The 27,726-nt window shown below is 41.3% G+C and overlaps 1 protein-coding gene across 3 annotated transcripts in view; it reads right to left on the reverse strand.

The window, feature by feature from the left end:
• The window catches only part of FKBP5 (FKBP prolyl isomerase 5), a 67,069-nt gene continuing 39,343 nt past the window's right edge, over positions 1 to 27,726 (reverse strand). For all 3 annotated transcript variants that reach the window (XM_048498230.1, XM_048498231.1, XM_048498232.1), the window contains 7 exons: positions 25,802 to 25,916; positions 18,603 to 18,759; positions 17,819 to 17,909; positions 16,553 to 16,636; positions 14,828 to 15,013; positions 10,839 to 11,078; positions 1 to 8,100 (listed from right to left, as the gene is read on the reverse strand). In XM_048498230.1, the coding sequence (XP_048354187.1) occupies positions 7,996 to 8,100; positions 10,839 to 11,078; positions 14,828 to 15,013; positions 16,553 to 16,636; positions 17,819 to 17,909; positions 18,603 to 18,759; positions 25,802 to 25,916 (978 nt within the window). In that variant the 3' untranslated portion in view covers positions 1 to 7,995. The remainder of the gene's footprint in view (positions 8,101 to 10,838; positions 11,079 to 14,827; positions 15,014 to 16,552; positions 16,637 to 17,818; positions 17,910 to 18,602; positions 18,760 to 25,801; positions 25,917 to 27,726) is intronic.

The following is a 27,726-nucleotide window of genomic DNA, read 5'->3' on the forward strand; positions in this document are numbered from 1 at the left end:
TGGAAAAATTCAGATTTTATTTTTTGTTTCATATTTTGACACAAGTGGGGGGTTTAAAAGTTTCCCCAACACTGGTAAGTGCTTTAAGTCAGGCATTTTGAGAAGTTCCCACCTCCAAGAACATACAGATTATTAGAACACTTTGGAACAATCCACTTCAGCTCCATACCCGTCACACACTGTCTGAAGCAGTATACAACTAGCCTCTCTATCAGCGAAGATTTCCATATACTCAAAATTACTCCCATTTCGTTATCCTTCACTTATCAGACCTCAGTCACACTAGAATTGTATTATTGTTGTGCTATGTTTTAGTGAGACACATGAGTCAGTGCTGCCAGGTTGCTCTTTACAACATAAACATCTATTGGAAACTTTTTCTTTACACATCAGGACCCTGGCATTGGACAGAAAGCAATAGGACTAAACTTTGGATATCCTTGCCACATCAGAATCTACAGATGTTTATGTGATGTTCACTCAGAAAGGAAAAAAAAACCACGTGTGCATATGGAGGAAAAAAATAGACTTCAATGCATAGATGTCTTCCGATTTATAGCAGTTCTATGCTGTAATTGCAACTGGATATGCAAAATTACCAGACTCCAAGGATCCCTTATCAGATGCATGTTCAAGGAAAGGAGCCTCAGAGGGTGAAGACAGACACATCATGTAAAATGCAGTCACCATGAGTACTCCATTTGTGGTGCAAGTTTAGCTTTGCTACTTCCATAATGGCAACAAGTCAAATGCTGGCTCAGTCCAGCTCCTTGTCCTCCGCTCAAGCTGGCAGATTCCTTGAAAGAAAAACATGAGAAAAATGGAGTGCTTTTGTTGACACTGTCACTAGTCAAATCAGCACCCTGTATAGCTAGATGTTCCTCAGGTCAAGCTGCTGTTCGAACCACATGCTACATAGGAGGTTTATATCTGGATCTCTTGTTCTTTATCATTAAAAATAAGCATTCCCTCCTTCCTCCCACACCTGCATCGCAGAAATCACTCCCCATTCTGCATCTGCATTTACCTGGCATTTTCCTTTGCCATGGCAAATACCAGTGCTCTGTGATATATCAGAGCAAGGTTATAGCTCCAGGTAAAGGGCTGCCCATAGGTCTCATCTGGCATGCACACATATCCCAGCCCCTGCTTTTTAATGTTAAAGAAAAAAGGTCAGGAAACCTGATGGTACATTTTCCACCAGTTGTAGCTTGGTCTTCATCCATACTGAACTTGCAAAATCAATTTTCATAGAGGAAAATATATGTTTGTAGTGAATATGACAGGAATACTTCAACATCACCCCTGCTTCATCAGTGTCTTCACCAACAGATTCACCCCTGCCAAACACACTCCTTCAACAGATTTATGGCTCCATCTGTGCTTCTTTCATTGATTTGCTGCTGAAAGGAAGAAACACAGATCAAATGCAGAAATAGACTGGATTGGCCTCCAGCAGAATGGAAGATAGACAGCTCAGATGTCTGTATAGCAATACCTCCAAGTCAGTTATGTGAAAATAGATGGATCTGGGGAAAAAATGTGTAGTTTCTGTTAAAGCACAAATGAATAAAGAAAAATATATTTAATTAATTTTAAGGCCATGGTATCTGGACTTCAGTTGTACTTGCAACAAATTATGAGGATACTTCAGTGTAAGTTACCATTTCCCTTCCCTGTTCCTTCAAGTGCTGTATCTAGGCTGAAAGTAGTTTGTTACAGATATTTGGCAGTACCACCTTGCATAACTGGGGCAAGGCTCCATTTCATAGAAAAAGCGAGTTGCAAAGAGTTTCTGAACTTGAGGTAGGTAACCCACTTGACTATTTTCTGTGTAGTTGGCAATAGAAGCACTCAGCCTCCCATCTCTTTTTCAAAGCCACTTTACACGTTACGTATTTTTGACACAGAGATAACTATCCACATCATGAAAAAAGAACATTAATTATGTTTGTTTCACTCTGAAGTTGAAAACCAGTGAGAGATGTGTGCCATAGATTCAGTGTGCATCTGTAGCAAATTGTATGCGAGGTAAATGGTTAGTAGTACTAATACAAGACCAGCAGGAAGCCATCATATGTGGAAGCCTTCTAGCTACCTAACACATGTATCAGGAGCAAAAATACCATTCACATTTCTACAGCAGCTTTGTACTTTAATTTTTTATTCGATTGCTTGTCCCTTGGCAAGCACTCCAATGACTTGGTGTCCCTGAATGCATGCCCTGCGCATAGCTGCAACTAACACATGGTTGGGCTACAGGAGATGAATGTGCAATTCTTTCCTACCACTCATAGACCTTGAACTCTGGAGAGAGCAGACTACCCCTTCAGCTTCTGCACCACTAGCTTTTTGCTTAGCAAAGAAGACAGAAGCTGCATATGATTGACTATGGAGAAAGAGGGGGGAATATGGGCAACCAGCTCCCATTTATGTCTTGCCCTTCTATCGTTGAGGTCAGCAGCCCTTCAAAGATAGATTAGTGCATTACTGACCTCCACTAATTTACAGAGGGAAAGTACGTTACATAGATAGCACTCTGTATTAACCTTATACTGGAAAAATGCTTATAGTAGCCTTTAGATTTTTGCCGTCAGAATCCTTAAATGATTTTCACAGCATTGCTGTGCTAGCTGCATTTTGTACTTTTGAACAGTGTTTAGATAAGAACAGCAATGCCCCAATCTAGTGATTCTATTCTACCAGAGAAGCTCCCTTATACAGATAAAGTTCTTTCCATTTCGCCTCAAGAGAGTCAGCCCTGTTTAAAGCATACCCCAGACTTGAAGTGGGGAGCAGATGTTTCTACACACCAAGCTAACTTCAGAGGCTCCTCTGAACAGAGTATAAAAACTGCTTTCTTGCATTATCAGATGAAGGTCTATATACCACAGTACTTTCTTTCCAGATGTTTCTGGAAGCTTACAAGCAGGGCACATGGGGAAGAATTTCCCCAGGTTTTCACTAGCATTTGCTACATGAAGGCACCTTGCCTATGAACAAGGAAGCACCATTTAGTTTGCACAGAGAAATGGCATTGATAGGACCTATCCTCCATTAATTTCATTCACTTTTTAAAAAAAATCCAAGCTAGTGACCTGTCTCTTTCTATTTCAAAGTTTTAAAGATATATAGGGACCCCAGAAATACACTGGGAAGATAAAAATCTTATCCCTGAGTTATTCACTTCAATTGTCGTTATGTTAGAATGTGGAATGTATAACTAGCATAGTCCTAAGCTATTTTCTCAATGTACCGCAAAGCAAGAGGGGTAGGTGACATTTGGGGGCATTTGTTTTTTTAGAAGAAAAAAAATAGTCTGACAGTGGTATGTGACAGTGGGGGTGGATCAAGTTTTTGAAGACCCTAGTAGAAACTCTGAAGACATTCTAATTGAGAAAAATAGCCTAATGTCTCATGTTACAATAAACATATGCATATCCTGTGTGTATGTGCATACACCTGTTTGAAGAAAAGCAATATGAAACTGAGGACCAGGATCTGGATAAATGCAGGGTTTAAATTACATGTTTAATTAAGGCTGGCTTTGGTGAAGGGTCATATTTTACTGAGAGCATAAGTTCTTTGCAGACAGAAGGGCCCATGTTTGAGTCTCCAAATAAAAAGTTGCCTTGGTTGGGAGGGCCAGGAAAGTTCCTTGCTAATATCTTGGGAGAGCTTTTGGAGGTCCATGTGGAAGTTATGGAGCTAGATGGACCAAATGTCTGATTCAGCTTAAAACAGATTCTTAAGGCTTTGAGGACATTTTATAAAATGTCTAGAAAAGGAACAAAAAAAGTATCAGAAGATGAGGGCCTGCAAAGTTTTGAAAGCTTACTCAAAGTTGCTGCCTTGGTTCTTAACAGGAGATTTTAGCAAATGCAAGACGACTGAAAAGTCTTTCAGTGGCTAACTATGGAACAAAATTTCTGCATAATTCTACTTAAATTTAAAGAGTATAACTTAACATAAAATGGCTGCATCCAAAAACAAAATGGGAACCACCATAGTGAGGTAGGTGCCATTATCATGATGTTCCAACAGATATAAAACCAAAAATAAACTACAGCTCTACAGGATTGTAAAAGAGGAAGTTCCTCAAACGTGCACCTTCAGAGATTCAAGTTTCTGAACCACGGCAGCTAAACTGTCAGACATCCTCAGCAGAATTCTACTAAGCATGTAAATGTGTGGGAGACTGCCAGCCAAACTCCCATCGAAACTTTGGGAGTAGCTTAACAAAGATGTGGGAAGACAGGAAAGATTAGCTGAGCCATTTTAAGGATTCCCGATGAAGCTCTGGAAGGCTCACCACATGACACAGCCACAAGTTGTTACATGAAAAGATATGATGAACAGTAGCACATAAATTAGCCAAATGGGTTGATTACCCTAGAAACAGATTTTATGAGAGCAGAAAGGAACCTGAAATACAGTAAGCAACAAAACTTGGGCCATATTTTAAATGCTTCATGAGCTTCATCCTACATCTCATCCCCAGCTTCTACCTTGGGAAGACAGGTGTAAAGTAATTTCTACTGTTGCTCCACAGCTAAGAGGAAGCGTTGACTTAATAAGCATCTAATGCTAAAAGTACTTTCTGTAGCTGAAGTGATCTATGATCATAGTGCATTTCAAATATTAGTTAAGATGCAGGCATGCCCTGCATCATATCCAAAGAGTCTGAGGCCCAAACAACATATTACTGTTGACACGTGGTCACCATGTGGACTTGCAGCCATATACTGGCTGCAAGTTCCTCCTGGAAACTCAAGCATAAAACATGTGGGTGGGGATTTATATTGGGGCAGCAGTGTGTGCAGGAGGAAGGACTCCAACCTTCCCTCCTTGCTGCATTTTCCCAACCTGAAATAGCCTTGAGGGGTGTTATTTGCCCCACTGGTAATGTGTTTGCATGCAGCCCCCCATGGGGCAAATCACACACCCCTCCAACTCATAGCCATTTGGGGCTGGGAAATTGGTTCAGGATAGAAAGTTGGAGTCACTTCTCCCCCGCACCATGGTCCCAACCCAAATGGTTTCTGAGGCACTTTAGAATTGAGTTCCTAAAGAGAACTAGCAACTGGTAGTTTACTGCCAGTCCTCATGGAATCATACGGTTAATGTAAAGTATAGGTTGGGCCAGGATTGAGATCCGTTGCACTGTTCACTTGTGATATATTCTCCTAACTTGGCTTCTCACATTAGTATTAAAAGTCACAATCACAGAAATCATACTGACAGCTTCCTCTAAATCGTACTGAGAGCCTCTAACCACACAATGCAGACATAGAATCCTATCAGTTTACAAGGTACATATTTGAATATGTCTAAATTTCTTCAAACAAAATAAGAGGCTTGTACAAATAGACTACCAGAAATGCAGCACTTATTCCAGATGCTGCTTTCAACCGACAACAATTTTACAATACTATGCATACACCATCCTACTTCTGCCACCTATATAAGGTGGCTTATGTATAAGAAAGAAAGAAAGAAAGAAAGAAAGAAAGAAAGAAAGAAAGAAAGAAAGAAAGAAAGAAAGAAAGAAAGAAAGAAAGAAAGAAAGAAAGAAAGAAAGAAAGAAATAGATCTGTAATTTGAACTTTTAAATGATTTTCTCCATGTTATGTCATTCTGGGTTGTGAAAGAATGGTATTTCATCTTACAGTCTGGCACAGAAGTACATTACAGCTGGTCATGTAGCACAATAATTGTTAACTGCTGAGTCTCATGGCACGATTGCTGTCAGTGCATGTTAAGTATATCTCATAGCAATCTCAACAGTAATCTGGACAAAAGTGCAGAATCATTTTGTTAAGCAGGCAAGTGTCCAGTTTTGACTCTCCTAACTGTTTGTCTCAGATTTCAAATGCAAACTCCCGAATACCCAAAGAAATAGGAGACCAGCAGCTTTAGGCAGATGTTCTTTTTTGTGACATCTCCCAGTTAAGGCAAATGAAGCTATTTTGTATATGGTTTAAATGCATTACCAATAAGGGTTTGGCTTTTCCTCATTGTTTTCTGTCATCATGAACCAAACAATAGTGGAAATGGGATATGTTTGTGTGTGTGTGTGTGTGTGTGTGTGTGTGTGTGTGTGTGTGTGTGTGTGTGTGTGTGTGTGTGTGAGAGAGAGAGAGAGAGAGAGAGAGAGAGAGAGAGAGAGAGAAGACGCAAGAAGGAAATAGGAAGAAGCAGGAACTGCATTTGAATACAACAAAAACTGCCAGAAAAATGACATTTAGAATATGTTAACTCCCCACTGCAAACTAAAAATGTAGAATAAAATAACTAAAATCGTTTAAAAACCTAGCAATGTTGTCCCCGGGAAAGTAGAATATCCTAGACTATAATGAAGCTACAGCAGTTTGCTGTGAATATGTTTTATGTTCCATCACAAGTAAGTAAACTTATTGGCCTGAGTACAAAAAAAATTAGCAATGCATTAAGCTTAGTTAAAAGCAACAGGACAAGTTAACCGCAACTATCTTAATTCCATTGCTTCACTTCAGAGGAACTTAGAGAGTTATCCTAAACAGACACAGCCTTCTAAGTTTACTGAAGTCACTGGGCTTACAACTACATAATTCTGCTTAAGTGACTAACTTTCTCCAGATGGGGTTCATCATGTATTTATTTCAATATTAGAGTTAACGTATATTGTACAACCACACCTTTAGTAAAACTTCACTGGTGCAAGATGAAAACATCTTTAAAAGCCATTTGTGGAATTCAAAATGGATCCTCTGCTCTCCAAAAAATAAAAAATGTGGCACAACTTCAGAGGGAAAAAAACCCACCCAGGATCCACACAAGAATTTAAAATACATACTCCCAAATAAGCAAGAATTTTAAGACCAAATTATAAATCTTCTTCCTTAATATGTTTAATGGGGTAGGAAAATGAACAACTGCACTGTTAAAAGAACTAATAATTTATTGAAAAGCAATGTTCTTATATCCCAATCAAAGATACTGAAGTATTTCAAGAAAGGCATCCAAAACACCCTTTAGAAAGGGCTAAACTCGCTGTTCAAGTCCATCACTGCATACATTTGCCCCAGCTTAGCACAACAGATACACTGACATTTTTATCCCCTTCCACTGTGGGGAAGGGAAAGAGGAGGACACTAAATTCCATGTAGGTGTCCCCCTCTCCCTGCAAAGCAAGTTGCCAGCACTATTAGGACCAACAATGCTAATCATCCCTTTTGGCCAATGGAAGAGTAGGAAGAGAAGAAACGCTCGTGTACACCAACTGGCATGTACACTATTGCAGTGCAGAAACATCACAGGGTCAAGGCTGTCTCAAGCAAGCAATCAGTTAAGAATAAAAAATCTGATATGGACTACTGAGCTTCCCAAGAAACCAGTTAAAATCCATCTGAAATTGAAATAAAAGAGAGAAAGATAAAGAGATCCCAGGAGTCTGGCTTTCAAGTCCATAAAATCTTTCTGACTTGGTTCTAGTAATGCTAGAGCAATGCCTTGTGGTGAGAGCACTTTGTGGATTTTTTTTTAAAAAAGACATAACATACAATCCATGTGGTGCTACTACAGTACAATCAATTGCAATGCCAAAATTATACAGCAGACAGTTCCTATATGCCAACTCATTTTATAGAGCCCCAGTTACTGCCTGAAGAATCGATGCAAACTGAAGTGAGTTCTATTGCGCCATCGCAGTAAAAAACAAAACAAAACTTCTACAGCCAAGAGCCACTGTGTGTGTGTGTGTGTGTTTGTTTGTTTTAACCATTTGTTCCACGTGGAGTGGTCCCACACTGTCCCTCTACTCGCATTCCACTGCTGAGCGTGGTCAGCAGTGATGATGATCTGATAGTTTCTTGTGAAGCTGCTGGATAGGCCTTTTGCTTCCACAATAACGCCTACTGTAACAAGCTTTACAATAAACACTGTTGCATTCGGAGTTCTTCAGAAACCTGTTTGAGTGCAGGCTGAGTTCAGAAGGATTGTCTTTCTGCTGTGCAGTCATACGTGGCCCTCTGATTCTTTGTCTTCGGTCACTGCCTTCTCGAGCCCAATTTCAGAAGATGCCGGGTATCCCTTCTCTCCTGTGGTTTTACTGGCCTCTTCCTGTAATCGACAGTAAATATACTTTGGGAGATTAACAGATGAGAATAATCAGAGGTTCATAAAGCACAAAATTTTAAAAATCTTAAAACATTCAGCCTCAAAAGGATAATGTAAAAACAACACTTGCTGGCGTTGTTTCCCATGACATAAGTGTTAGTAGTAAAGTTGGCACAAGAGAATCCAAACAAGAGATTCAAGGAAATGCAAGTTAGCAGGAATATTTGTACAACCTCTGAACTTTCTGCATGGGAGGAAGGATAGGAGGTGAATGTATAAGCTTTGCAATTATTCACTTTGAATATACAAGGAACTCAGATTCTCGAAGCTTATGTACTCTGGACAATCAGATTTTTATCTAAAGCCTTCTCTCATACATAGGAGTGAACAGAACTCCCCCAAAAGAACCATTTCTACAACCATAGCTAACAAGTTACATAATAGCTGCATTAGTTCCATTATTATTCTTGAACAACAGATACAAGGCAACATCAAGGTTTTAGGAGACTACCAAATTTCCAACTACTATTTCCTACACTAAACCTCAAAATGAATATGTCTGGGTCTAGATCCCCAAATATATATATTTTTTATTATGTTTTATTGTGATGTTTTATGTTGGAAGCCACCATGAGCCCACAATGGGAATGGCAGCCTATAAATAGAAATAAATAAAATATTCAAATAGGTTGTAATGTGATTTAAATATGTTTAACATCTCCTGGATTGTATCCTTTTGTGTCAAAAAGCAGACAGTTCCAATAATGGAATGTTTCTTCATGCAAGAAAGAGATTACTTTGGGGGGATGATATGCTAGAAGCCGGGTCCCTGTCACTATCAGCCATCTCCTTCCTGTGCTCTGCCAGTGAAGACTCGTCTCATGAAGCAACCCAGAAATCCCCCACCGCTGCTGCCAGCTTCCAAAGAAGCACTCTCTTCAACTGATGCATCCAGCCGGCTCATCGTCTCTAATGTGCAAATGAAGTCAGAGGGGCTAAAGGGAGTGGGGCCTCATGGCTTTGGTTTCTGCAAGCAGGGCTTCAAAGAGCAGTCTCCCGCACAGAAAACAAGGAAGACTGCCTCACAAGGAGAAGTGTTTCAATTTAGCTTTCTGATATACGCTAGTTTTCAAGCTGCAGGAAACAAGGAAAAATGGACAGAATTTTTTTGCCGGGTTTGGGCGCTCCTGATTTACTTCTACACAGATGTTTTGCTCTGCCTTGGCTTCCCTAAAGCAGTACTATTTTGGAGAACGTCTACATTATATTGCTCTCTATTTAACTTGCTTCTACGTCTACCCCTAATTCAGTGTGACCTTTTTGGGGGAAGATTACAGTCAAAGCACCTTTGGACACTGTTTAGATGAGAATGTTTTTATTTTTTTCAGGTTACTGACTACATCATTTTTTCAGGTCACTGACTACATTTAAAACTTACTCTACCGAAAGGGTGGGGAAGTTTAAAGGCTGAGGCGCCACACTCCCAATCCTAAAACCCAAGAGGTCTGCTCTTGAGAATGCCCCCCCCCCACCCCATGCTGGCGTCCAATTGGGATGCCACTGCATCCCATGGCAAACCAGACTTCTGGGTTTTGCTAATGCAGAGCTGGGGAGTGGCTGCCCACCAGCACATCTACCTCTTCCTCTTGGCTAAGTGCCCCGAGGAGGGCAAATGGTTGGTGCAAGGCCATGTTGATCCCTCAATCCCTTACGGTTTCTTCATTCTGGATGGGGCTCTAAAACAGAGAACAAACTAAACCATTAAAAATTATGCAATTTTGGCTGTGTGTGTGTGTGTGTGTGTGTGTAAAGTGCCATCAAGTTGCTTCCAACTCATGGCTATAGCAGTATAATAGAAAGCACCATTTCTCTTACTACAGCCTCCATGCTTGTCAAGCCCCCCCCCCCCAAAGACCTTCTTCAGGCTTTTAAAAAATTATTGCTATAGCATAATAATATTACAGCAATCCATTGCAACAATCTACTAGTTGCCAGTTTTCCTTTTTAAAAGTCCCTACCCCTTTTTCTTGTAGAGTTACAAAGGAAAGTATGCAGGCTTAACATTTCCCCTTATAACTTCATGACAAAAAGGGATAGAATATTGCTTTAAAAAAACGAAATTAGTACATAATTGCAATATCTCAGTATAGTGTTACTGAGATATTACTGGTTTAAAAGAATGCCTAAAGTGTGAGAAACAATAGCCATAGCAAGGGGCGGGGGTCAGGTAATGAAAGTTCTGAAAAAATTACTGTGTGAACACTCAATTGCAACTGTGAATGCTTTTGCATTCTAAGCAGCAATGAGGGCCATACTGAAAATCCTCTCTGTGCGGAAGCAACTCTAGAACGGAAAAAAGCATAAACTTGTGTCCATTGCTCCAATTCTGCTTTGCATCAGATTCAAGAAGATTGAGATAAATTAACTGATATTAACAGAGGGTCAGAAATCGCCATTCCCATTTACATTTTATTGCTCCAGTTCCGTTAAAGCAAAAGGCAATGACTTTGGATTAAGAATGCTCTACTCAACAAGTTTCTCCCTCATGAAAAATGCTAGGTACCTTTGGTAAAATACATTCGTTGCTTGTGCAGGAAGGTTTGGCTCTGTGCTTTAGAGAATATCATGACCAGAAATACTAACAAAGCACTCCAATTCCATTTCATAATACTTATTCAATATGTTAGTAGAACTAGAGGTTGTCAGTGGATGGAAGAAAGCTTTATTGGCATGGTGCAAACCTTTGCATCTCTCTCTGCAAATTTCTTGAACATGTTGGCATATATCTTTCGGTCGCGGTCATTGTGTTCCTTCGTCTTCTTCTGACACACTGTTATCTGTGACTTTGCAGCCTTGTTTTGCGGATTCACATCTAGAACTTTTTGAAAGTCACATCTTGCCAATTCAAATTCATTCATGAGCAGTCGTGCTTCACCTCTTCTGTACAAGCCCTTTTCATTGGCCTGGTCCAGTGCCAATGCCTGCAAACAGATGTTCCCACAATTAGCATTACTTGAGTAACACTGCCTTGGTTCTCCCCTTTCTTGCTCTTCAATTCAAAAAGGGAATTTTGGACAGAAAATAGAACTTTTCACTGCAACTTGCTGAAATCAACAGCCTATGCTGGTGTGTGATCCATGCTCTTTAATGCTAGCAACAGTTTTAGAGGTCTAAAGTACTTTATAGGTACTTTAGCAGCGGGACATGGCACCACTGCACTGCACTTTATAGGTACTTTAGCAGCGGGACATGGCACCACTGCACTGCTGCCTACAAGAGGGCTTTCCAGCAGCCTGAGGAGTGAAACAGGAAAAAAATAACCCGCCCCTGAAAAGCCCTCCATAGGACTTTAAAACTTATTCTACCGAAAGGGTGGGGAAGTTTAAAGGCTGAGGCGCCACACTCCCAATCCTAAAACCCAAGAGGTCTGCTCTTGAGAATGCCCCCGCCCCCCCCACCCCATGCTGGCGTCCAATTGGGATGCCAGTGCATCCCATGGCAAATCAGACTTCTGGGTTTTGCTAATGCAGAGCTGGGGAGTGGCTGCCCACCAGCACATCTACCTCTTCCTCTTGGCTAAGTGCCCCGAGGAAGGCAAATGGTTGGTGCAAGGCCATGTTGATCCCTCAATCCCTTACGGTTTCTTCATTCTGGATGGGGCTCTAAAACAGAGAACAAACTAAACCATTAAAAATTATGCAATTTTGGCTGTGTATGTGTGTGTGTGTGTGTGTGTGTGTAAAGTGCCATCAAGTTGCTTCCAACTCATGGCTATAGCAGTATAATAGAAAGCAAGTGTTTGCAGAGTATCCTAAAGTTTCCAACTTTCACTTGAGGAAAATAAAATAAAAAATATTTCTAAATAACTGGCTCCAAAGAAAAAAATTGAAAAATTGAAAATATATGAGCAAAATATATGAGCAAGTGTGTAACAACTAAAAGAATTCTATGTGATGGGCTACAGAACCACTTCTCCAAAACCCCATTAAAATACTATCAATAAAGTCTACCATCTTCAAATCAAACAAATATTTCAAACAATGAACTGTAACTAAAGCACGGAAAGAACAAAGCAATTCCATGCATATACAGCAGATGCGTAAGGCCTATAGGGACATGTCCCTGGGTGCATGCGTTTTGGTCACGTGGGGGGCACTGAGCGCCCCCCACATGACCAAAAGGCGTGCGCCCCAGCTGCACGCTACCAAGGCCCACCCCACACCCCGCCTCCATGCAGGACGGTTCAGGAGCCTTCCCCAGGCTCTGCTGGCCTGTACTAAGGCCGGGGGTGGGGTTCAGCCTGCATGGAGGCTGGGGGGTGGGATTTGGGTTGGTTGCCCCACCCCCTGAGCCCCACCCCCAGCATCCGTGCTGCCTTCCCGGGTCCTGCCGGCCCACACGAAGGCTGGGGGGGAGAGCGGTGCTCAGAGGTGGGTGGCCGTGACGCCCTCCTGGGTCACCCGCCCCCCTGAGCCCTGCCCCAGCCTCCGTGCAATCCTCACCATGCCCTGCCGGCCTGCATAGAGCCGGGGGTGGGATGGGGGTGCGGGGCTTGGCCTGCATGGATGTCGGGGTGGAGCTCAGCGGTGGGTGGCTATGCCCCCAAGCCCCGTCCCCTGTACAGCCCTCCCCAGGCCCTGCCAGCCTGCACAGAGGGGGTAGGAGTGGGGCTGGGCCTGCATAAAGGCTGGGGTGGGGGGTGGGGCTTGGCAGCTGGTGGCCCCACCTCGAGCCTTGCCTGAGCGGAGGGGGGCAGAGCAGGGTGGGGCGCCCAGAGAAGGGGTTGTCTCCAGGCACCATTTCCGCCTGAAACACCTCTGATATACAGGGAAGGAAGACAATGCTAATCACCCCACAGCATGCAGCACAAAGGCCTGCAGTGGTGTGTGGGGAAATCAGTAACCATCCCTGCTATGCACACGGGGAAGTGTGTTCCGTTCATGCAGAGTGACTTTGTACCTCAGTGAGTATTCAGATCACAAAGGTAAGTTTCTAGACATGCTGCGTATGTTAGCACTGGTAGAAGTACCCTCATCTTTAAATATCATTTTCTACTGAAAAAACACCTCATACAAATCTTATAAAAATCTTCTGACTAACCATGAAATTTACATGACATAGTGACATTTGATTATCACCACCCATTATATCCATGTTTTAATCATCTGTATCTATAATGGCAAGGTTACACAATCCAGCAGAGAATTTTAGGATTAACAGTGTGAATATGTGTTGCCTAATGGTTAAAGCCAAACAAGGCAGGGCAAGAACAATATTCAAATCCTCAATTATCCTCAAAAATTTTACTGAGTGGCTATTATTTATCAGCTTAACCTACTTCTCAAGATTGTTCTGAGGATAAATACAGGGATTTCGCACTCCTATTTCAAAACTGTTCTAATTTTCCCTATAAAATGAATTTTTACCCCAAACCAACTGGAAACATGCAATATAGATGAAAAATCATCTATAGTTCCAAACAGAACATTCCAGAAACAAATATGATACAGAAACTGAATGCAAACAGATATTATGCTTAAAGCTTCCAAACAGAGGCCCCAAAGAGCACTTACAGGCAATGTTTAGAGTATGACTCACAAACTCCAGATATTTATAGTTTCATGTGTAAGTACATGACTTACTTTTTACATATTTCATCTCATCAATTTAAGCATTTTCATTTTTAACACTTTGTCAGCTGTGCTGAATTCAGACACTCAAATTCACATGACGTTTTTCTACATTTCTGTTCAAAACCAAAAATGCAGGTGATTTGAGAAATATGCATAGCTGTTGTTAGCAAAACTGTACACTGCAGAAAAAAAATGATTCCATACTCCTCAGATGAAGCAGAGCATTGCCTGCAAAAGTTCTTGGAACATGAATTTATACTGTTTTCAAATGAACGTTAACAGGATTTTGAAAGGACAATCACACTGCTCAATTTTTTAAAAAAATAATACTTTTTTTTCCTCCCTGGAAATGTGTGCTCAGTAAAGTCATGCTAGCATATCCCAGGAATCTTTTTTATCAATGAAAGAACATACACTTTCTGAAGATGAGAGGGGAAGTCTAGGAAAAGGTATTCCTATGCCAGTAATGTACATATAAATAAACAGAGCAGGACTCAGGCAGTTTAATGAGGAATTCTGATATTCATTTCAATAATCTTTATGTCTTGCATGCATGAAGAGGATTAAAAGATGTAGAATAGATCTGGGAGGGAAGGCAACATAGTATAGCCTGATCTCATCAGATCTCAGAGGCTAAGCAGCGGTGGTACTTGGAAGAGAGACCACCAAGGATGACTCTGCAGAGGATGGAAATGGCAAACCACCTCTGCTTCTCACTTGTCTTGGAAACCCCTTGCTGGGGTTGCCATAAGTTGGGGGTGACTTAGCGGCACTTTACACATACACACACAGCACTTGTTCTTATTCGAAAACACAGATATTTTGGTAAGAATGTATCTTTATAGGAATGTTAAATAATTAATATTTATTCCCAAACCCACAACCGTTATTTATTGTTCATTGAAACATTTACATCCCTCCGTTTCTCTTGATTCAAGATGGCTTATGATAATAGTTAAAACGTGTTCAGACAGAACTAGGAAGTATGTCTCTGATAGATAGAACAACTCTGGCCATAAGAAAAAGGGAGCAAATAGATCAGGACCAAACTACCACCTCCCCTCACTCACTCCCAATGCCCAAATGTACCCATTTACCTTATTGCAATACTCAATAACCTTAGCATAGTCCCGTAACTTCAAGCAGCACATGGCCAGGTTGAGGAAGGCGGCCAGCAACAAGGATTCTGAGGCTTTAGATTCCCTTTCTGATAAGCCATATTCCATTTCTAGCCAGGACACAATCTTCCCATACTGAATCACTGCCTGAGGGTACTTCCCTTCCTAGTAGATAGTAAAAAAGGTGATGTCTATTAAAGATATTCTGCAAAATGCAGCACATTAGCATTTCAAGGGCAGGTTACAAATTTAACAATCAACAACATCAGAAGAAGGAGAGGAGGATTTTCAGAGAGGCTGGGGTACAACAACAATGATTTATTTATTTATTTATTTTATTAAACCCCACTTGGGGCGGCTTACAAACAATAAAAACACTACATGAGGTATAATATTAAAAACAATTAAAGTATCAGAATCTAAAATGTTATCCTTGATGGTGATAAATATCACATCCATTCAGCCTAAAAGCTCCATTATCCAGATCACCAGAAGATGAGCAGGGAGAATGAGATGTAAACAGGAAGGGGGAGGCACACAGTTTGAACATATAAAAAGAGGCACTTGCTAGTATTTAAACTCCATGGTCCAATTATAGTTGGTGGTAAATGGTTGGGAGGCTAGCAGGATGATACAATAATAATGGATGGCCTCAACCAAAATATCTCTGACTTACAGGCCCTACGGAATTGAGTAAGATACTGTTCTGGAAACTAATTGATACAGCTTTGTAGAGGCAACACTCATAAGAAAATAAAAGATGTATAGCCTAGTATTGCCTCGTTTTGTCATAACTCCACTCCCCTGGGTAAAAGCCACTCAAAACCTCTCCAAATCAACCCTTTCTAGACCTCGTATCTCTCTTTACCCGCTCTTCCTTCCAGTTTACAAGAGATTCCAGGCATGGAAAAACAAAATTAAAAGGGAGGTCAGGTAGGAATGGGACTACTGGAAAACACTTCAGTTACTTATATGGTTTGGACCAGCTTGAATACTAGTGGTAAGTGGGTTTTTTTCCTGCTTCGCCGCAACTTTGTGGTAATTTCAAGTACCTTCTGGGTTTGTCCCATCTTTTCCATGATCTTTTCCAAACCCACTTTGTTGCAAAGTTTTGGGAAAAATCATGGCAAAACTATGATGACACCCAGATGGACAAGAAGTTTGTATAATCCTGGTCCGATTCACATAGGTGCTGTTTTCCTTGACTCATTGCCCCATGATAGCCATTTCCACTGCCACTGAAGGATTTCTTTTTTTAAAAAAAAAATCAGCAGTTGATACATTTTTACAGCATTTTAACATTATAACAATATATCTGCTAGTAGCTTTGAATTCCCAGGCTTCAGTTTTTAAAATAGTGTCTAGACCTTTTCATTGTGGAGATATGAAGGGGAATATGTATCTCCACAATGAGAGAAGCTATAGCAATATGACAGTTGCCAATTTTTAAAAATGAAGCCTGCTGGTGGCAAGGTGGCGACGGCAGCCCTGGGGCACTGGTGCAGGGAAAATGTTGGGAAAGTCCCATTGCACTGCACTTTCTTGGTACTTGAAGCAACAACAGAGAAACAGTGCTAATAATAATCCCCAAATGGTAAATATCTTAAGCATTATGCGTCACAAAAAGGTCACTTACAACAATTAACAGCAATAATACTCATTAGAAGTCACATTTACTATTATTATTTCTAGATACACACAGACCTTAAAGTACACAGTTCCTTTCTCTTTGACAATGGCAGCCTGCTCAAGTTTCTCTTTGGTGTCCATCTCCCAAGATTCTTTGGCCTGCAGGCAAACATTGAGGAATAATGAAATGACTAGAACAGTGGTGGGATCCAAAAATTTTAGTAACAGGTTCCCATGATGGTGGGATTCAAACTGTGGTGTAGCACTAATGGGGCTGGGCTGGGCATGACAGGGGCGTGGCCGGGCATTCCTGGGCAGGGCTGTGGCAAGGACGCAGCCGCTGCGCCGGTCCTTGGGCGGGAAACAAATGCATGCAGGTGCAGGCTGCCACGCATGCCGGTGCACCTCCTGCTAGACTACTTCAAGTTCTGCCCGCTACTGCTGAGAGGAGTAAGGCAAAAATCACGTGGGAAAATCACCAATTAGTAACCCCCTCTCGGCACACACAAATAATTAGTAACCTACTCTCGGGAACCTGTGAGAACCTGCTGGATCCCACCTCTGGACTAGAGCAAGACTACCCCAAAAAAGCAAATAACAAAAACCTCCACTATAATGGCTAGCAGGAAGAGACATTGTTATACATAATCTGTTAGTCTTTATCTGGTTTCACAGATTAAAGAAGAGCAGAATATGGCATAAAACACTTTAACTCAGGATCCAAAGCATTGAAATTAAGCTTGCCATTTTGTCTGCCTTCCCAAATTGGTTACATCTCTAGTTAAAACTTCATTGAGAATTCAGGAGGCTTGATAGAGTGAGACACATTCAAGAAAGGGTGAGAAACCTCTGCAAGTCCTTTTGAGGCTAGAAAGGGTGGAGTAGAAACCAATCAGCAAAGCTTTCCTCCTACAAACATTCCCCTGGATAGAGACTGGCACCACTGCTCCACCTTATGTACATCTTGTTCCTTCGCTGTGCTGTACAGACATAGGCACATTCTCCAGCACCCCAAAGAGGGCACAGCTTGTTCAGAAATTCTGCCCTGCCCTCCTTTCAGCACTGTTTGGCAGGACATGAACTTTTTTGTCTGCAGCCCAGGAAAAAAAATACAAAGGGAACAACGCTAGGAACAAGTCTTGGACCCCACCCAAAACAATAAAACAAACTAACACTCCAGAACACTGTGATCTTGGTTGATGTATCTCTTTTACCAGGCTTTGTTACAAACATGCCAGAGTGCCAACCCCCTATGTCTTCTTTATAGAAATGATCCTTTGGGAAAGTGTCAAGCATGAGATGTGCACGTGTGTTTACTATTAAAATAAATTCTATTTTCACCTTTTCAAAGCTTTTCAGTGTAACTTCATATATAAGTTCAGTATTCGGCTCTATGCCAAATTTACGTTTTCCTGCTTCACCAAATCCATACCTGAAACAAAGCATGAAAACAAAGCTCAACATAAATGGCATAAGATGGGGCATTTCAGCATTTTGAATATATTCACACATGGGGAGAGAATGGTGGCTGGCTAGCTACACACCAAGCTCTGGAGACAACAGATGTTACCAAGGAAACCAGCAGCCAACGAAGTCATCTGTGGCAACACACACATTCTGCACAATATACTGTGCTCAAGAATATTCCCTTTATATTCAGAATGGATGTGATAATACACGTCACATCTTATTTAATACTAATACCTTACTCAGTATATCATACATATATTTTCATTAATGGGATTTTTGCAAGCTTTTGGGGACTTCCAACTATCACACTATGCATTACGTATCAAAAGCCTTGAAAAGCCTTGAAAAACTAATTTTTCTTTCCTATCCATTAGACATGTCAAGTTCAATTATGTTTTCTACAAGGAAAGGGGAAATGATAAAACCAGTGCAACCCACCCAACCCTAAAGTATAATTTGACACTATTTTTGACATTGTGAAATCTGTGTTAAGACAGAAAACAAGACAACTTGATTGCATAATGAGCTTCCTTTTCCATATATAAATTACTTCAATTGGAACAGGGTTACAAAGAAGCTTACCAAAAACAAACTAACCACATGTTCAACATGATAGAGGCGAAATCTGACTGTTTTATCTATGGGTGCAACTTACGGTGCTCCGATATGCAAAATACATTGTTCTCCCCTTTGCATCTTCTCCAGAGCTTTGTCAATTCCAATGGGAATGTCATGATCTTCTCCTTCTCCAACAGTAAATGCTACATCTCTGCAATCAAATATTCTACCACCACAAACTCCTTTCAAATGGACTGTATAGAAGAGAGAAAAATTACATGCTGTGAAGTAACAACCAAATATTTTGACAGGTATTAAAAGAGCACATGACCAAAATACAATTTTGTTAGCCTACCCAGGCAGCCAAATCCAGACCCCTGAGAGGGTGGGGACAGTGCTGCTGCTACAATGGTGGGTCCAGTGGTGGCACTGGAGTGCTGACACACCTTAAAAATGATGAGAATTTTGGGTTATAAACTTTTGAAAGTCAAAGCTGATGAAGTGAACTTTGACTCTTGGAAGCTTCTACCCCAACATGCTTGTTGGTCTCTGAGGTGCTACTGGACTTGTCCCTGGCTGTTATTCTGCAGACCAACACAGATACCCTCTGGAACTACGTTTACATAGATGAGGAATACATGACTCATAGGCGACAAGAAATTGTTGCTTGCCTAATTGTTGCTATTTGGTGAGTTCATTAAATATAGTTGAACAAAGGACTTTCCAAATCACATGTTTTTCCCCTTCCAGAATTACCAAATGCCTCAACACACAGCTGTTAAGTCACTGAATGTGGTTTAACATTTGTAATTATATTTTATTCTAAATAAACTCTGAACAAGCTACATATATACATCTCATAAAGTTATATGCAACAAAGGCAGCTAAGCTATTTTTACATATAAAACTTCAGATGAGCCTTGGCTCAATATCAGTCTGATCCACGAATACAAAAGATACATGGTCCATAACGTACATTCAATTTTTCTCCCATGGTGTATCCCTAATTAATAACATTCACACATGATAAAAATAGCACAAAAGGATCTCAAGGGCACATATATACTTCAGGAAAAAATGCCTTAATGGGTTGTTAGGCTGCCTCTGGAGTGCAGTTCAATTTAATTCATTAGTTACTAGCGGCTTTCCCTTACACCAGCCCCATCTCCTACTCCTGGATTGTAGACATTAGAACTTGTCATTATCATATCAGCATGGGATTTACTTTGCTTTCACCCCTTTGTTGAGAATAGGGGTATCAACTGAAGAGATCAGTTCAGCTTTGGCAGTCTTTTTTTTAAAAAAACCCTATCTTATCATCCCTAACTTCTAGCCATGTCACACCCAAGTCAGCACTGACAACTCAGTCCAGGGGTGAGGGATGGCACACCTAAGTGGCTTGCTGCACCATGGCCAGCAGCCTGACAGGAATATATATGGAGAAAATCAGGTCACATCATGTAGGACAAAAATCTAAAGATTCAGCACAACCACAAAAGGGCGGGGGGGGAAGGAATTTTCATACCATAAACTAATATTTACAGGATGTTATTTATTATCTTTTGGGGAAACAATCATAACCAGTAAATAGGCAGGGCCAGCTGATGACGGACTCTTCCAAAAATGTAGACACCTGGGAAAAGCCTGGAAAATTCCCCCAAAGCCTTTGTCAGGTTTTTTAATGGAGAAGTTGGAAATCTGGGGGAGCGCTGAAAACCTGCCTTTGGAATAAGTGAAATGCTTTTCAAGACAAATTTTTATTCACTCAAAACGTATAGCTTCAACAGTTTTAATGCAAGATGAGCTACAAAATTAGGTAACATTAATACCTGGGTATACTTCAGACCGCTAGAACGTATTTTCAAGGATACCTTTATTGTTGCAATGTTTCCAGTTTTCTTAAAAATATGTATGATTATAGTGTTTAATACCCTTTCATTTGTTTACTGCAGAAATTGTGTTTTCTGTTTTCAACTATTATTTTTTCATCTCTCTCAAATAGCAAAAGCTGGCACACATATGCCAAGATAGTGTAGTGTGCAGCAGCTTGCAGTGTTCTCTCTAGAATTTGTCAATTTGCTTGAAGAAAACATTTACACTTTTACATTTTATAAGTATGCCAAAAAGTAGAACTTTATGTGATAGTTACATTATAAATGATACATTTTCCTTTTGTTGGAGCTGTAAAATAAGCTGCGGTTCTTCAGAAAGTGCTCCATATATTTCAATTTCCCCCAAATTTACATTTTTATTTCCAGAAAAAAGGAATTCCCCTCATGGTTTCAAAACTGCCAGAAGTTCTAGGCTCTTCCATGGGATGGCTTCCACAAGCCCCCAGACTGGACTGAAGCAAAGCTGTAACCAACAATCCACATAACAACAAAAACCAGGACTGAGTCTGGACAGCCTGAGTGTTGCCATTTGGTACCTCCCCTCCCCCCCGTATCACTAGAGTCAATCATTTTTGCCACCAAGGCCAGCCTTAGAAGCTGCAGGGTCCAACTGGGAACACTTTTGGTGGGACCCCAGGTTCACAGACAAGGTCTGTAGAATCATGGAATATAAATAAAGTCTATCATGGACTATGTATCTCTATGGTATAATGGAAAGCAATCAAAATGTGCACTTAAAAGTGTGTGCAAGTTAATGGACCAAATAGATGTAAGCTACATTTTAATATAAAACTGCACACATGTAAGCCTACAAGTAAACAAACAAAAAGTGTAGATTACCTTTGAAAAGTACACGTGATGTTAGGTGTATGTTGCAATGTGTTGTTTTGTGTACTTAACAAGACTGGGGTAGATTGGGAGCAATTGGTCCAACGGCCTTAAATCTGGCCCTGCTCGCCACCTAATCAATACTCCACTAAAGGGGAGGAGTGCCAATTGATTAGAAAAACCCCATGTGACTAGTGCTGGTGACATGACTGGACTATCTGAACATTCCCCATTTGCCAAGATAATGGAGAATACACACATTCATACATCATTTGGTGTGTATATAAAAGGAGACTCACACAGCAGCAAGGTATGATAAAATGAAGCACTTCCTGTACATAGAAGACTCTCAAAAAACTAGACGCCAGCAATAAGCTTCTATATGCAGGGACTTTGTACAGAGGAACATTCCATCATGTGATTCCCTTTCAGCAGTGCTAAGTCACACAGGCCAGAAACAGCTTTAAGACTTCACGGAGAACTAGTCAGATAAGATGATGCTCCATTACTTACTTGTACAAAACTAATCTGCAAATTCCAGAACAGTGTTTCTATTAATTAGATCCATGCTGCAAGACGCTGCTGTCTCAAAGTAGATAATTAAAAGGCACAACTGCAATCAAGTCACTATGCAAGGAAGTCAAAATCTATTTTTACTTGTTGAATTCTTAAGATTTTTCATAAGTTAGATGGGTGGGTAGCCATGTTAGTCTATGGTACTAGAACAAAATTTGAATCCAGTAGAATCTTAAAGACCAACAACGTTTACCCCAGTATAAGCCACAAGTAAGAAAAAAATGTTCTTCAATATGAATTATATAGATACAACACAAGACAAAAACTTTGCACTTTTGATTATCAAATAGTATTTAAATACTATATAAAACAGATCAATTGGATAAAGTTACACTTGGATTATACAGTAAGAAACCTCAGCCAGGCTAGGGAACATCATTTAAACTGCTGAGCTGACTTATTGTTTTCTCACTGCCTTGAGCAATGTTGTTTTGAAGAGCACAGAACACTGTGTTCTGAATGTGGCTGGCACATGAACTCTGTGCACTGACAGCAATCTGAAGCTTGATTAAAACAGCAGAGGGGCTGAAGTACTATGTGGAATGCAAATATTCAACTGCAGCCTGCATTTTAGGAAGCAGAAATGTGAATTATGCCCTAACACTCAAGTTAATAATAAAAACATCTTGAGAACGTTCTAAAAAACGCTTTGGGGAAGAAGTTTGCCCAGCTCTCTTCCCCAAAACGTTCTCAAATCTTTTTATTTCTCTCAACCTTTTTTTTCAAAAATCAAGAACCTTGCGATTCCTCACTCCCTCAACTGAAGATGTTTCCTACCTGCTGAGCGAACAAAAGCAGACAAGAAACACTTTATTTCTCCTGCCAAAACCTCTTACTTTCATTTTTGCCATTTGTACCCACCATTTTTGTGCGCTGCAGCTCAGATTCTCTGAAGGTTTACCACGGAGGTTTCCTCTGGCATGATTTTCATGTTAAAAGTAGAGTAATACAGTTTGTTTTGCCTAGCAATCCCGCACAAATGTCACTTTTCCTTTGTTTTTGTTTTCAGAGGGATATCTGTGAAGCTACAACAACATGATTAGAAAAGCTCAAATATACGCATATGTGTGTCATCGTAGCTTTGCAGACATCCCCCGGAAAACAAACAAAACAAAAACAAAAGACACTTGCATGGAGCAGGCAAAACAAACTTTATTCACTATCCTTTTCCCCCTGCAGCTTTTGTTTCCTGTACTGTGGGGTATTTATTTTGCATATCTAGTAAAAAGCCAGCTTTTGCTTGTCCTGGTGCAGGGTGTCACTTGTGATGTGGCAAGAGGGTGTCCCCCTTTTTTGTTTTTGCGCCAAGGATCTATCATAGCTGCACAATGATGGTAACTTGAATCTCACTCTCTACTTGAACCCTTTTACCAGGCCCACATTTCTGTGACAACAGGTTACCTGCTATGCCACAAAATCCCTACTGAAGCCATTATTGTCTCTTCTCTACTTACAACAAACAAACTCTGTAACCAGGACTACTTGGTTTGAATCTGGTTTCCCAATCACAGCTATATTTCTTCTCAGACATAAAGAAAGGTTATCTCCTTACCGCGATTAATTTGCACTTTTACAGCTGGGGTACAGTCCAAGCTAATAAGTAGGTCTCTCCCTACTTCCAACCTTCGAAGGATATATTTTATTTGACTTGGTTAAGCACATCAGTGTTTAAACTATTATTTAATTCACAGATTAACATCTATTTGTTTTACATACAACTATATATATTTGTTTCATCAATGCTGAGGATAGGTCTTATGCCATAACTGATTGATGAGATCCAATGTCATGTTACATGGTGATACAATATTTCCTCTTCTTCCAGAAAATTTGAAATAAATGTCCAGCATTCTGATAAAGAATGGTCTGGAACTTACCCAGGGCCGCCATTGCTGTCCTGCAGTGGGGGGGGGGGGGAGTCAGGAGCTGTCCTTCAAGTTGGCCACATGGTACCCTGAGGACAGGACTGTTAGAGGCCCAACTGGCTCGAATATATTAGGTGTCCGGGGTGGGGGTGGGGTGGAGCTGAAGGTACCTTCCCTTGCGATTGATCCGGAAGTTGAAGCTGGTCCAGAATGCAGCGGCACGGCTTCTGACAGGTGGTGATTACTCAGACCATATCACCCCTGTGCTACGCCGTCTGCACTGGATCCCAGTGGAGTTCCGGATCGTCTTCAAGGTGCTGGTAATAACCTTTAAGGCCTTACGCGGCATGGGGCCCTCATATCTACGGGACCGCATCACCCCTTATGTCCCACATAGGCCACTGCGCTCGGCAGTGGCAGAATTGCTGGCGACCCCTAGCCCCGCGACGATGCGGCTGGCCTCGACCCGGGCCAGGGCCTTTACGGCTCTGGCCCCAGCCTGGTGGAATACCTTACCCCCATCAGTCCGGGCCCTGCGGGATCTTGGCGAGTTCCGCAGGGCCTGTAAGACAGAATTATTCCACCGGGCCTTTGGAGAGGCTGGCCGCTGTTCTACTGCCCCCCACTGAAACTCTGCCGAATTTCCATCTTTGTCATCTCGGTTGGGCCTGCTGTGATTCCATCTGGGCCCACCTGTTCCCTCCCTTTCTTCTTTCCTCTTTTCCCTTGCTTTTAGCCTTAGGAACGGGCGCCTGTTTGAACTGTTTTATACGGGTTGAATGGCTTGGATTGTTTTAATTATATGTAATTGCTGCCGGAGTTTTAATGTTTACGTTATGTTGTTGAGTTGCTGTTAATAACAGCCATGTTGTTGAGCCGCCTTGAGCCCTTCGGGGAAAAGGCGGCCTATAAATCTAAAATAAAAAAAAAAAATTAAGGCTGGGCAAGACAGGCCTCTGCCTCTTTGGCTCTGCACTTTCCCAGCTCTTCCCCTCATCATCCCATTGACTCCTCAGTCAGATCCCACTTGGTCTACTTTGGGAAGCCTCAGACACATTTGGTTTCATCTGACTTGTCTTCTTTTGGGCCTTCTCAGTCCTTTCCAGGAACCAATAGCTTCAGGAGGCTTCAACAACATCAGGTATGCCTGGCTTTCCCCTCTTCTTATGAATTCCCAGGGGCAGCCTTAGGTGGCAGCAGTTTGGTGGCTGTGGCAGCTTTTTGGCAGCAGTCGAGCCACAGCCAAGAGAGCCCAGCCCCCCAGCTCCGGGCTCACATTCCCAATAGGGTCCTGGGGGGAGGGGTGGGGAAGCGCCTGCCTGGCAGAATGCTCTCACCCTGTGACAGCCCCACTCCCTGTGTGCGTCAAACATTTTTCTTTGAATAGCACAATGTGCTTGCCATGTTGCTCACTGCACCGGCTCCTTTCCAAAGCTAGAGAAATGGGGTGTGTGTGTCCTGCTTGGTTTTCCTGCGGTTGCTGTGGATCCGCCAATCAGAAGCATTGCCTTTGGTGCAGCACACCGGAAATGTTCAAGCACATGTGCTGTAACTGCATTGTAAAAACAAAAAACCCGAGCTCGTACAAAATAAATCAAAGTATTTCTTCCTGGTCTTAATCCGATTCCTTCACAGAAATGGGGATCCACACGAAGGGAGAAACCAGGATAAAATAGACCCAGATTTTTAAATGCTGAATGTAACCCGGTATAATTATGTTGTGCAGAATTGACGAAAGGCAACCAAGATAAAAAGGGTTAAAGGACATAAAAGAGGCTGGTGTAGGAAAGTTGGCTGTAGGAATCCAGGCATTTGAGCAGCAAAGTCAAAACCAATTTGGCTATTTGGGGACAAGTGAGAAAGCACAGGTTTTGGAATTAAAGTAACATAACTGCAAGGATAGCTGATTCAGTCAAACAAGAACATGGCTTCGCTGCAGAAATTGATAGGCTTTGTCGGCATCTCGTAAATGTACAATATTAGAAAATGTTCCAGCACAAAATGTGTTAATGTACTTTTTCAAGTTTGAAGCTGATCTTCTCACTATAACCATTCATACTTTCCTCAGAAGGAAAAAAAAACGTCCATGCCCATCAGCTGTTAAGCTGCTGCCCCTCATCCAAACTAGCACTTACTTTGTACTGAAGCTCCTTCATTGGGGTTGGAGTATCCTTCACCTTTCTTTTTAATTCTGCGGATGATGCCTCCATCCTCAAATAAATCTTCTCCTTTGAAATCAAGCAGCTCAATCTTTTTTAAAAAAACCAAGCAAGCCAGGAGTAAGAATCTTAAAGAAGTGATAAATCACATGTAATATGTCACATGTAAAGCAAAAAGAGGCCTAACGAGAAACACAAACAACGGATTCAAGGGCTGATTCACATGACCATGATCCTAATCAGTCACTTTCCCCCTTATGTTAGCTATCTGTATGTGTAAGTTCACCTAAGGGGCAAACAGAGGTTTGCTGGAGGCTGTTTCAGGTTGTGAGAATAGTACAGGAGGAGGGCTTTAAAGTCTCTCTCCCTATGTACCAATCCAAAGTGGGCCCACATGCTTGGGAATCAAATTCCCAGCATGGAATTCCTGGCACAGGATTGATCCAAAGTCCTTAAACTGGTCACATTTCTGTCATGTGGATGTTATATATGAGGACTGATTCACAAATTATAAATAAGCTCATCAGATAATTACTCTGCACTTACACTCTTTTGGATGGAAACCATTGAGTATTCAGAGATTCCTAGAGAGGCATGACATAACTTCCAGGGGTTTTCCATGGGCCCAGTGTCCTAATATTGAGAGCATCACTGTGGCCAGCAACTACTGTGGCCAGCACTTAATAACCATGTTCAATTAAGTTATAATAAGTGTCGTAGTCTCCCATAGGAAAGGGATAGGAGTGATATTATAGTGGCTTATGTATGACTTCCCATTCTTGTCTCCATTAAGAATCAGCATACCAGATATACCATTGCTATGGCCTAGTTCCATTCACAATTTCCCAAGGTCAGCAAGTATATCCTTCCCCTGCCATAGTTAGGGCAGTGTTAAAGGCCCATTATTATATGATGCTTCTATATAATTACTTCTAGGTGTGCTACTAATTTCTAAGGTTAGCACCTCAATTTAAAATTTTCCCTTTTTCCCTTGGTCACTAAGTGCTCTCAAGTAAACAAAAATTAAATTTCCACTGATTCCTATCAGATAACCAAAACACTCAACCAGCTCTGATAACATACATATTAAGGATGAAATTTATGCCAGAATCAGTCAGATTCTCCCACTCCATCCATGCAACTTTGTCTGCTTTAGATAATTTGCTTTTGCATGTAATGAAACCAAATAAGTATGTTTGACATTTAAAGGAATGTTGTAGCTGAATAAAAATCATGTACTAATTCTAATGTAGGAAACTTATTATGCTCCTGTGAATGCAGGACTTTTTTGATGATCACTCTTGCAGTGACTCTAGAACTGTAGAGTAACTCAATAACTCTAGAAGAATGAACTTTTTTCTCCACTTAATGGATTGTTTACACATGACACTAATATCTAACATTCATCCCCACAGGCTTAAAAGCTACCAACAAATTAAGTTGCTAGCAATGTTTCCCATTCAGTATCTCTTATCATTTTTGTTGCAATTGTTGTCCTTTCAGTACCAAGAAATATCTGTTTTTCAAAGATAGCATCAGGGGACTTATGTGTTTCTCTTCTAAATGTTATTGACAGCCCAATCCAGATGAAGGGCACAGCTCAGTGGTGCTGGGGAAAGTATGGCAAAGGTGACTCCATGCCATCTCCAATGGAGCTCCAGGCAGCACAGCAAGCAGCGGAGGGGAAAAAAACCCTGCTGCCAGCCACACAAGTCCATTGGGGAAACACACTTCAACCATATGTTATCAAAGTATAAGTCTGAGGGCTACACCACGGCATTCCCTGGCTGAAAGTCTAGTGGAAGCCGACTAAAATTGACTCTGCCCCCAGGAATGCCAAATCCAGCCGTGCCAGAACGCACCTTTAGACCAGAGCAGCTCTGCAGGTAGCAGATTCTTCC

Source organism: Sphaerodactylus townsendi, linkage group LG05 (assembly GCF_021028975.2).
Source record: "Sphaerodactylus townsendi isolate TG3544 linkage group LG05, MPM_Stown_v2.3, whole genome shotgun sequence".
Taxonomy (NCBI): Eukaryota; Metazoa; Chordata; class Lepidosauria; order Squamata; family Sphaerodactylidae; genus Sphaerodactylus; species Sphaerodactylus townsendi.